The sequence below is a fragment of the Staurois parvus genome, unplaced genomic scaffold, assembly GCF_062004578.1.
Source record: "Staurois parvus isolate SC_StPar_1 unplaced genomic scaffold, SC_StPar_1.0 ptg000675l, whole genome shotgun sequence".
Classification (NCBI taxonomy): Eukaryota; Metazoa; Chordata; class Amphibia; order Anura; family Ranidae; genus Staurois; species Staurois parvus.
The window spans coordinates 321,109-333,167 of NW_028318471.1; the positions used below are offsets into that span (position 1 = coordinate 321,109).

At 42.2% G+C, this 12,059-nt stretch overlaps 1 protein-coding gene across 6 annotated transcripts in view; it reads right to left on the bottom strand.

Annotated features, from left to right (window-relative positions):
* Positions 1 to 12,059, bottom strand: part of DYSF (dysferlin) — a 396,353-nt gene that overhangs the window by 222,426 nt on the left and 161,868 nt on the right. For all 6 annotated transcript variants that reach the window (XM_089652230.1, XM_089652225.1, XM_089652229.1 and 3 more), the window contains exons 9-10: positions 7,439 to 7,489; positions 5,988 to 6,018 (exon numbers count right to left, since the gene is read on the bottom strand). In XM_089652230.1, coding sequence (XP_089508356.1) covers positions 5,988 to 6,018; positions 7,439 to 7,489 — 82 coding nt within the window. The remainder of the gene's footprint in view (positions 1 to 5,987; positions 6,019 to 7,438; positions 7,490 to 12,059) is intronic.

The following is a 12,059-nucleotide window of genomic DNA, read 5'->3' on the forward strand; positions in this document are numbered from 1 at the left end:
AAGATTTAGTTAGAGTGCTTCTTTACCGGAACAGTGAGAAGTACAGGCTCAGGGGGCTCTACATGTAGTAAAAGGGGTCTAGTTGTAAAAAAAAAAAGCTATACAAATGTAGCAATCATGCACACAGTTGTCTTGATCATCACCATAATTTACCTAATACATTTTTTTCTTATTATTATACAGGGTTTATATAGAGCCAACAGTTTGCTCAGCGCTTTACAATATAACGGGAGACGATACAGCAATAATACAGTTCAATACAAGAGGGATAGGAGGGCCCTGATCCTGGGAGCTTACAATCTAGGAGGGAGGGGCTAGTGGTACAAAAGGTAATAACTGTGGGGGATGGACTGGTAGGAGGAATAGAAGATTCCATTATTAGCTGAGGGCAGGATAGGCTTCCCTGAAGAGATAGGTTTTCAGAGATCGCCTAAAAGTGAGCAGAGTAGGCGATAGTCTGATAAATTGGGGTAGAGAGTTCCAGAGGATGGGGGAGGCCCTGGAGAAGTCCTGGAGACGAGCATGGGAGGAGGAGACAAGGGATCTACAGAGTGGGAGGTCGTGTGAAGAGCAGAGAAGACAGTTTGGGTGATATTTGGAGACAAGATTGGTGATGTAATTTGGGGCAGAGTTATAAAAAAAACAATGTAAGGGGTCATGTCTACATCCAACACCAATGTAAGGGGTCACGTCTACATCCAACACCAATGTAAGGGGTCACGTCTACATCCCACCAATGTAAGGGGTCACGTCTACAATGAACACCAACAGTAAACACCAATGTAAGGGGTCATATCTACAATGAACACCAACAGTGAACACCAATGTAAGGGATCACATCTACAATGAACACCAACAGTGAACACCAATGTAAGGAGTCACATCTACATTGAACACCAAGGTAAGGGGTCACGTCTACAATGAACACCAATGTAAGGGGTCACATCTACATTGAACACCAAGGTAAGGGGTCATGTCTACATTGAACACCAACAGTGAACACCAATGTAAGGGGTCACATCTACATTGGACACCAATGTAAGGGGTCACATCTACATTGAACACCAACAGTGAACACCAATGTAAGGAGTCACATCTACATTGAACACCAAGGTAAGGGGTCACGTCTACAATGAACACCAACAGTGAACACCAATGTAAGGGGTCACATCTACATTGAACACCAAGGTAAGGGGTCATGTCTACATTGAACACCAATGTAAGGGGTCACATCTACATTGAACACCAACAGTGAACACCAATGTAAGGAGTCACATCTACATTGAACACCAATGTAAGGGGTCACGTCTACAATGAACACCAACAGTGAACACCAATGTAAGGGGTCACATCTACATTGAACACCAAGGTAAAGGGTCATGTCTACATTGAACACCAATGAAAGGGGTCACTACAAATTTTACTGTCTGTGTTTCTATTCTGGCCATTATTTATATTTGTCGAATTTCATGATTATTTTATATATATTTCATTTATTTATACGTTTCCTAAACCCAATGATCATGCTAATGTACCATGAGTTGTAGGGCTAATTATTTTGTACGGGTTCCCTGAGACTGTCAAAATAGTTCCAAGGGTTCCTCTGTGTTAAAAGGTTATTTGTGATTATGAAAACCCAGCAAAAAGGAAAAGTAGTATATGTGCATTTAACCAATCATATTTTGCATATTAATTCTTTGTGGTTCTGGTCCTGCTGTAAAAGGGGTTCTGATGCTTGTTTTCAACTTAGAATACTGGGAGGTCTGGCAACTCTGTAGACTAGATGGTAGAGATGAGTGCCCCATTTTGGATTTGAGCTCAGCAGAGTCTCTCTGAGTCATTCTGTGTTCTTGGCCTTGGCTTGGGGTGGTTGTCCTTAGTTCTGGAGCACAGACAACCAGTGCAGATGTTGGGAGATGGAACAATACATTCAGAGCACAAGGCAGAGAACAGGATGACGTCTCAGTCAGCAAGTCAAGCAGATGAAGTGAGCTGCAAGCAATGAGCAGAATGTCCAGGAGACTCTGGATCAACTTGGAACAAATGGTTGGATGGGGACTGTTGGGTACTATTAAAAAGACAGGCTTCAGAAGTGGCTCAAGGTTTCTAGCTGAGCAACCCGCATGAAAATACCATGGTCAGCCAAGAAAGTCATTTCCACCATGGGATCACTAAGTGGCCATTATATAGCTATAAACATGCAGCGCTAAAAGACAATGTATAATCACAAATTACCGTGATGTATAAATCGTGGAAGGTGCATATAGTGACAATTGTGATAAAGTCAATAAAACCATATGGTGTAAACATCCGTGACTCCTGTGGCTGTGAAAAATGGATATATATTGCACTAACCAGATAGCGCAATCACTTGCGCATTGGAGTATATAAGACCTACTCCTAGGTGCTCAGGATCTGGAACACTGCAAACGGATGAAGTCATCAGGGCTGCAGCAACCACCAGGTGTCATACATCCAGGACAGGTTACCAGTCTCCAGCTATGCAGGTCTCAGCCACCAGGGGGATCATACACATACACATAAGAACACAGTCTGCTGAACATAATACTACACAAACATTAGATGTTGCCATGGTTTAATTGCACATAACATGTAAACATTTACAGTGCAGGGAGGAAAAAGTATGTGAGGCCCTAGCTTAATGACTTCTCCCAGAGCCAATTGGAGCCAGGAGTGAGCCAACCTTGACTCCAATCAGTGTGATGATATTGGATGTGTTGCTGACAGCTGTCCTGCCCTTAAAAAACACACACCTGTTTTGGGTTTACTGGTTTCAAGAAGCACTGTCTGATGTGAACCATGCCTCGCAGAAAAGAGGTCTCAGAAGACCTACGATCAAGAATTGTTGACTTGCATGAAGCTGGAAAGGGATACAAAAGTATCTCCAAAAGCCTTGATGTTCATGTGTCCACGGTAAGACAGACTGTCTACAAATGGAGAAAGTTTAGCACTGTTGCTACTCTCCCTAGGTGTGGTCGTCCTGTAAAAATGACTGCAAGAGCACAGCGCAGAATGCTGCATGAGGTAAAGAAGAATCCCAGAGTGTCAGCTAAAGACCTACAGAAATCTCTGGCACATGCTAAAATTTTTGTTGACACATCTACAATAAGGAAAACATTAAACAAGAATGGAGTACATGGGAGGACACCACGGAGGAAGCCATTGCTGTCCAAAAAGAATATTGCAGCACGTTTGAAGTTTGCAAACAGCACTTGGATGTTCCACAGCACTACTGGCAAAATATACTGTGGACAGATGAAACCAAGATTGAGTTGTTTGGGAAGAACACACAACACTATGTGTGGAGAAAAAAAGGCACAGCACACCAACATCAAAACCTCATCCCCACTGTAAAACATGGCGGAGGGAGCATCATGGTTTGGGGCTGCTTTGCTGCCTCAGGGCCTGGACGGATTGTTGTCATTGATGGGAAAATGAATTCCAGAGTTTATCAAGACATTTTGCAGGAAAACGTACGACCATCTGTCAGCCAACTGAAGCTCCGCAGAGGATGGGTGATGCAACAGAACAATGACCCAAAGTATACAAGTAATTCAACAAAACAATGGCTGCAACAGCACAGAATACACCTTCTGGAGTGGCCCAGTCTGAGTCCTGACCTCAACCCGATTGAAATGCTGTTGCATGACCTTCAGAGAGCGATTCACACCAGACATCCCAAGAATATTGCTACACTGAAACAGTTTTGTGAAGAGGAGTGGTCCAAAATTACTCCAGATCCTTGTGCAGGTCTGATCTGCAACTACAGGAAACGTTTGGTTGAGGTTATTGCTGCCAAAGGAGGGTCAACCAGTTATTAAGTCCAAAGGTTTACATACTTTTTCCTCCCTGCACTGTGAATGTTTACATGTTATGTGCAATTAAACCATGGCAACATCTAATGTTTGTGTAGTATTGTGTTCAGCAGACTGTGTTCTTCTATTGTTGTGACTTAGATGATGTTCAGAGCACATTTTATGCCCAATTCATGCAAAACTCCACGTAATCCCGAGGGGTTCACATATTTTTTTCTTGCAACTGTATATATATCACATTTAGAGGTCTTAGAGGTTTTCCTTTTTATGCTGGCAGCTATCTAAACATTAATATTCACCCAGCGCTCGTTCATTTTCGCTTTGTACTAAGTGGCCATTGTCATTCAGAAGGAAACAATCAGCAGATATCCACAGAACACAAGTACAGTTGCAAGAAAAAGTATGTGAACCCCTTGGGATTGCGTGGAGTTTTGCATGAATTGGGCATAAAATGTGCTCTGAACGTCATCTAAGTCACAACAATAGAAGAACACAGTCTGCTGAACATAATACTACACAAACATTAGATGTTGCCATGGTTTAATTGCACATAACATGTAAACATTCACAGTGCAGAGAGGAAAAAGTATGTGAGGCCCTAGCTTAATGACTTCTCCCAGAGCTAATTGGAGCCAGGAGTGAGCCAACCTTGACTAAAAATAGTGTGATGATATTGGATGTGTTGCTGACAGCTGTCCTGCCCTTAAAAAACACACACCTGTTTTGGGTTTACTGGTTTCAAGAAGCACTGTCTGATGTGAACCATGCCTAACAGAAAAGAGCTCTCAGAAGACCTACGATCAAGAATTGTTGACTTGCAAGAAGCTGGAAAGGGTTACAAAAGTATCTCCAAAAGCCTTGATGTTCATGGGTCCACGGTAAGACAGACTGTCTACAAATGGAGAACGTTTAGCAATGTTGCTACTCTCCCTAGGCGAGGTCGTCCTGTAAAAATGACTGCAAGAGCACAGCGCAGAATGCTGCATGAGGTAAAGAAGAATCCCAGAGTGTCAGCTAAAGACCTACAGAAATCTCTTGCACCAGCTAACATTTTTGTTGACACATCTACAATAAGGAAAACACTAAACAAGAATGGAGTACATGGGAGGACACCACGGAGGAAGCCATTGCTGTCCAAAAAGAATATTGCAGCACGTTTGAAGTTTGCAAAAGAGCACCTGGATGTTCCACAGCACTACTGGCAAAATATACTGTGGACAGATGAAACCAAGATTGAGTTGTTTGGGAAGAACACACAACACTATGTGTGGAGAAAAAAAGGCCCAGCACACCAACATCAAAACCTCATCCCCACTGTAAAACATGGCGGAGGGAGCATCATGGTTTGGGGCTGCTTTGCTGCCTCAGGGCCTGGACGAATTGTTGTCATTGATGGGAAAATGAATTCCAGAGTTTATCAAGACATTTTGCAGGAAAACGTACGACCATCTGTCCGCCAACTGAAGCTCTGCAGAGGATGGGTGATGCAACAGGACAATGACCCAAAGCATACAAGTAATTCAACAAAACAATGGCTGCAGCAGCACAGAATACGCCTTCTGGAGTGGCCCAGTCAGAGTCCTGACCGCAACCCGATTGAAATGCTGTGGCATGACCTTAAGAGAGCGATTCACACCAGACATCCCGAGAATATTGCTACACTGAAACAGTTTTGTGAAGAGGAGTGGTCCAAAATTACTCCAGATCGTTGTGCAGGTCTGATCTGCAACTACAGGAAACGTTTGGTTGAGGTTATTGCTGCCAAAGGAGGGTCAACCAGTTATTAAGTCCAAAGGTTCACATACTTTTTCCTCCCTGCACTGTGAATGTTTACATGTTATCTGCAATTAAACCATGCAACATCTAATGTTTGTGTAGTATTATGTTCAGCAGACTGTGTTCTTCTATTGTTGGGATTTAGATGACGTTCAGAGCACATTTTATGCCCAATTCATGCAAAACTCCACGTAATCCCAAGGGGTTCACATACTTTTTCTTGCAACTGTACATGTGCAACGGCTACCATCATCCTCAGTGCCCAGGTACCTAAATATATTTTATCGCACTTTTTTACATTCCCAGCAATGTTTATTTCTATTGTGTCCTTCCTAGGACATCTAGATACCCGGGTATAAAAAAAATGACACTTACTTAGCTCTCCGTAAATCATCCCGACATCCATCTGTATGGAGAGAAAAGACAACACTGTAGCTACTTGTAAAAAAGGCATAGAATAGGTGAGTATGTAAGGCACCTCATCCCTATCAAGCAATACAAATAATATTGAAATGGAAAATGGGACTTTCCAGCACTCTAGATCTCAAGAACGGACTTGTCTATAATAATTGTAAGGCTGTAGTTACTCCAACACTATTCAAAATATCACCACAAAAACACGCCCAAAGGCCAGCTTCTTGCCCAAAAGGAGTGCCTTGCTGGTGACTAAATAACTTCCACTGGACAAGAGGCCGGCAGGTTGCCAGTCTTCATAACAAAGACAAAATAATCTCAGATGGGGCACTAAAGGGAACTCTGGACAAGGGAGGTTATGTCAGGTTCCTGGTGTTTCTTCTCTGACTGCTGCTCCTATCTTAACTTCAGGGTAGAGGACAGTTTCACTTTAAAGAGGAACTCAATTTTGGAAGCTGTGCCCAATAAATAGCCAGCAAATGGTAAAAAACCTAGTCGCTATTATTGGCTGTGATCTCCTTGCAGCTGATCTTTCACCATTACTGAATGACCATGCCTTGTTCTGCACCGTGTTTCTGTGTGAGGGTGGCCATCTTGGTAGAGGCAGGGGCCGACTGACAACTCATGGGGCCCCCCGGAAATAGGGGATCATGGGGCCCCTGTGTCCTTGCCAAACTCAAAAAAGCCTATGAAAAAGGTACCAGGGGCATCTCATGGGGCCCCCTACTGACCCCGGGCCCTCGGGCAGTGCCCGAGTTTTCAAATGGTCAGTCTGCCCCTGGGCAGGGCTTTGCTTCCTCATACCAGAGCTTCCAGTAAGGAGAACAATGAGCAGCACAGTAATTATATCACCCAATCTCACTTGATATTTCCTGAGGCTAGCAGTCAGGGGCCCAGGGGCGGACTGACAACTCATGGGGCCCCCAGGCAATAGGGGATCATGGGGCCCCTGTGTCCTTGCCCAAACTCAAAAAAGCCTATGAAAAAGGTACTAGGGGCATCTCATGGGGCCCCCTACTGACCCCAGGCCCTCGGGCAGTGCCCGAGTTTTCAAATGGTCAGTCTGCCCCTGGGCAGGGCTTTGCTTCCTCATATCAGAGCTTCCAGTAAGGAGAACAATGAGCAGCACAGTAATTATATAACCCAATCTCACTTGATATTTCCTGAGGCTAGCAGTCAGAGGCAGCAATGCCTTAGATCTCACACTGCAGGTATACAGCTATAAGGATGTAGCCAGAGAAAGTGCCTAGGCACACTCACATACCAGGAAGTAAACTGTTATTCAGGAAGTATTCCAGAAAAAAAATTACATGTTTTCAGAAAGCTTTATCATTTCTGAATCTAGTAAATGTTTACATTTTGAATTGAGGTGCACCCTATACCCACAGCCACACGTTGATACAAAAACTTACCCGAAATTCTCCAACAACGGAGTCTGTCCTGAGGGAGCGGGAGTCTAAAACCTGAATACAGAGAATGTGAACAAGGTGAGCTCAATCCAGTACACCAGATTCCTGACAACACTACAAACCCTATTTTGGTATATATTTTTACGAAACTGCCCAGTGCATCAGGTTTACCAAGAATTTTGTGTAAGTACAGCAATGTCCCCTGTGATACACTCGTCTCTGGGATACACTTGTTTGAAGAAATGTTTTTTTATATCCTGTCCTGCTAACCTCAAATGGTATGACAACCAAAAGGCTAAAATGTATGCAAGTACAGTCAGGTCCATAAATATTGGGACATCAACACAATTCTAACATTTTTGGCTCTATACACCACCACAATGGATTTGAAATGAAACGAACAAGATGTGCTTTAACTACAGACTGTCAGCTTTAATTTGAGGGTATTTACATCCAAATCAGGTGAACGGTGTAGGAATTACAACAGTGTGCATATGTGCCTCCCACTTGTTAAGGGACCAAAGTAATGGGACAGAATAATAATCATAAATCAAACTTTCCCTTTTTAATACTTGGTTGCAAATCCTTTGCAGTCAATTACAGCCTGAAGTCTGGAACGCAAAACAAAGGCTGAAACTCTGCAGACACACCCCTGGGAACCCCATATGGCTCTCAACACCTGCATATGTTTAAGTTCAATGTATTTTAAACCAGCCACATACATTTCCAGTTGCATCAAAACAAAAGTTACTCAATGCCTAAGGGCTCATGTACACTGAAGCTGATCACGTTTAGGAGTTGTTCAGCGTTGATTTCAGCAGCCCCTGAACTCTCCCTAATGTTTTCCTATGTGTCCATGTACACATCTTCGTTTACAGTCATTTACAGGCATTTGAGTTTACAGTCGTTTTTTTGAATGCAGAAAAATTGCGTTCAGCAGTCGATTTTATCAGCGTTTCAAACGCAAAATGCATGTAAACGCAGCTAAATGCAGCAAATCGTGTTTACAAGCGCCCGCGTTTGAAATTTTTTTTTAAACTCTTCCAGTTCCCGATGCTGTCCAGAGCCTTTTTTCATTATGAAAAATGCATGCAAAGCATTTTCAAGGTACTCAGATGGACAAAACACTGAACCCAGGATGTTCCTACCAAGCTTGTCACACATTGTAATGACCACTTTACACCTCAGACCTCTCCCACCCTTGGAAACAAAAGATATGTTAATGACCATTCACACCTCAACTTCCTCATGAAGACCCCCTACCAGGTGACCTTAATGACTCCCTCCACCAGACACCTTTGCCACCCTTGGAAACAAAAGAAATGTTAATGAGCAACTCACACCTAAGCTAATGTCAACACATACTGCTGTCTCTGCTTCTACTCTCTGTATTTCTCTGAAACTGTCTGAAATAGTTAATAATTTACCACTTTTCAGTGCATTCTGGGCATTTGGGAGGTTTTCCTGTGCTTATCTTTAAAAAATGCTTCAAAACGCAAACGCACATAAATGCGTAATGCAAACGCGGCTAAACAGACGTTTTTTAACCTACGTTTTCCAGCAGTCAGTTTCCATCGTTCAGAAGTGTCCCGTGTACATGGGGCCTTACAGTTATTTTCTTTAAAAAGTAGCTACAGCCTGAGTAGAGAAGCCCATCCCTGGCTGGCAGTTGTAGAGTAGGACACTTGCTCTCTGGTAGCAGAGGTCTTTCTGCAGAAATTTGACACACCTTTTGCAGATTTTCAAACTATAGCTCTGCACTCAGCATAGCTCATACTCTTCTGATTGGAGCGTTCTCGCTTTAATTTACATGGGTGTGTCAGACTTCCAATTCTGCAGAAAAACCACACAGAAAGCAAGGTCAAGCTTTGCAGCTGCTGGTAAGGGATAGGCTTTTCTTTTCAGGCTGTGACTACTTTCCAAAGAAAATTAACAGAAAGAATTTGATAATATATTTAATATTTTTTAATGCACCTGGACTGCATTTATCTCATTTAGCCCGGGTTCACATATATGCGGTCCAGTATATCGCATGTGATTCGCACAGGAACCGCACCGCATTCCTATGCAAATCACATGCGATTTGTATGCGGTGCGATTGGAAGCATACATTTTGCACGGCTCTAATCGCACTGCATCCGCACCAAAAACCTGCAGGACCCTGTTTTGGTCCGCACTAGAATTGGATTACATGGGCTTTCAAACCTATGCGATCCGATTCTACACAACGCACCGCGTTTTGCGGACCGCTTTTGGGGTGTTGATAACTTACATAGTTACATAGTTAGTCTGGCTGAAAAAAGACAAACGTCAATCCAGTTCAACCATTACAAAAAAAAAAAGGTTCTAATTATACACCCACTGTTGATCCAGAGGAAGGCAAAGATACCCAGCATGATCCAATTAGCTCCTGCAGGGGAAAGAATTCCTTCCTGATCCCCCCGAGAGGCAATCAGATATTCCCTGGATCAATGTCACCTATAAATGTTAGTATCCAGTTATATTCTGTGTATCCTTTTTTGAAGCAATCTACGGAGCTGGCCAGAACCAACTCTTGAGGGAGTCTATTCCACATTTTCACAGCTCTCACTGTGAAGAAACCTTTCTGTGTTTGGAGATTAAATTTATTTTCCTCCAGACGTAAAGAGTGCCCCCTTGTCCTCTGTGATGACCTCAAGGTGATAAACTCTACACCAAGTTCGCTATATGAACCACTGATGTATTTATACATGGAGATCATATCCCCCCTTATGTATTATACATGGAGATCATATCCCCCCTTATGTATTATACATGGAGATTATATCCCCCCTTATGTATTATACATGGAGATCATATCCCCCCTTATGTATTATACATGGAGATCATATCCCCCCTTATGTATTATACATGGAGATCATATCCCCCCTTATGTATTATACATGGAGATCATATCCCCCCTTATGTATTATACATGGACATCATATCGCCCCTTATGTATTATACATGGAGATTATATCCCCTCTTATGTATTATACATGGAGATCATATCCCCCCTTATGTATTATATATGGAGATCATACCCCCCTTATGTATTATACATGGAGATCATATCCCCCCCTATGTATTATACATGGTGATCATATCCCCCCTTATGTATTATACATGGTGATCATATCCCCCCTTAGGTATTATACATGGAGATCATATCCCCCCCTTATGTATTATACATGGAGATCATATCCCCCCTTATGTATTATACATGCAGATCATATCCCCCTTATGTATTATACATGGAGATCATATCCCCCCTTATGTATTATACATGCAGATCATATCCCCCCTTATGTATTATACATGGTGATCATATCCCCCCTTATGTATTATACATGGAGATCATATCCCCCCTTATGTATTATACATGGAGATCATATCCCCCCCTTATGTATTATACATGGAGATCATATCCCCCTTATGTATTATACATGGAGATCATATCCCCCCTTATGTATTATACATGGTGATCATATCCCCCCTTATGTATTATACATGGAGATCATATCCCCCCTGATGTATTAGACATGGTGATCATATCCCCCTTATGTATTATACATGGTGATCATATCCCCCCTTAGGTATTATACATGGAGAGCATATCCCCCCTTAGGTATTATACATGGTGATCATATCCCCCCTTATGTATTATACATGGAGATCATATCCCCCCTTATGTATTATACATGGAGATCATATCCCCCCTTATGTATTATACATGGAGATCATATCCCCCTATGTATTATACATGGAGATCATATCCCCCCTTATGTAATATACATGGAGATCATATCCCCCCTTATGTATTATACATGGTGATCATATCCCCTCTTATGTATTATACATGGAGATCATATCCCCCCTTATGTATTATACATGGTGATCATATCCCCTCTTATGTATTATACATGGAGATCATATCCCCCCTTATGTATTATACATGGCGATCATATCCCCCCCTTATGTATTATACATGGAGATCATATCCCCCTTATGTATTATACATGGAGATCATATCCCCCCTTATGTATTATACATGGTGATCATATCCCCCCTTATGTATTATACATGGAGATCATATCCCCCCTTATGTATTATACATGGAGATCATATCCCCCCTTATGTATTATACATGGAGATCATATCCCCCCTTATGTATTATACATGGAGATCATATCCCCCCTTATGTATTATACATGGAGATCATATCCCCCCTTATGTATTATACATGGACATCATATCGCCCCTTATGTATTATACATGGAGATTATATCCCCCCTTATGTATTATACATGGAGATCATATCCCCCCTTATGTATTATATATGGAGATCATACCCCCCCTTATGTATTATACATGGAGATCATATCCCCCCCTATGTATTATACATGGTGATCATATCCCCCCTTATGTATTATATATGGTGATCATATCCCCCCTTAAGTATTATACATGGAGATCATATCCCCCCCTTATGTATTATACATGGAGATCATATCCCCCCTTATGTATTATACATGCAGATCATATCCCCCTTATGTATTATACATGGAGATCATATCCCCCCTTATGTATTATACATGCAGATCAT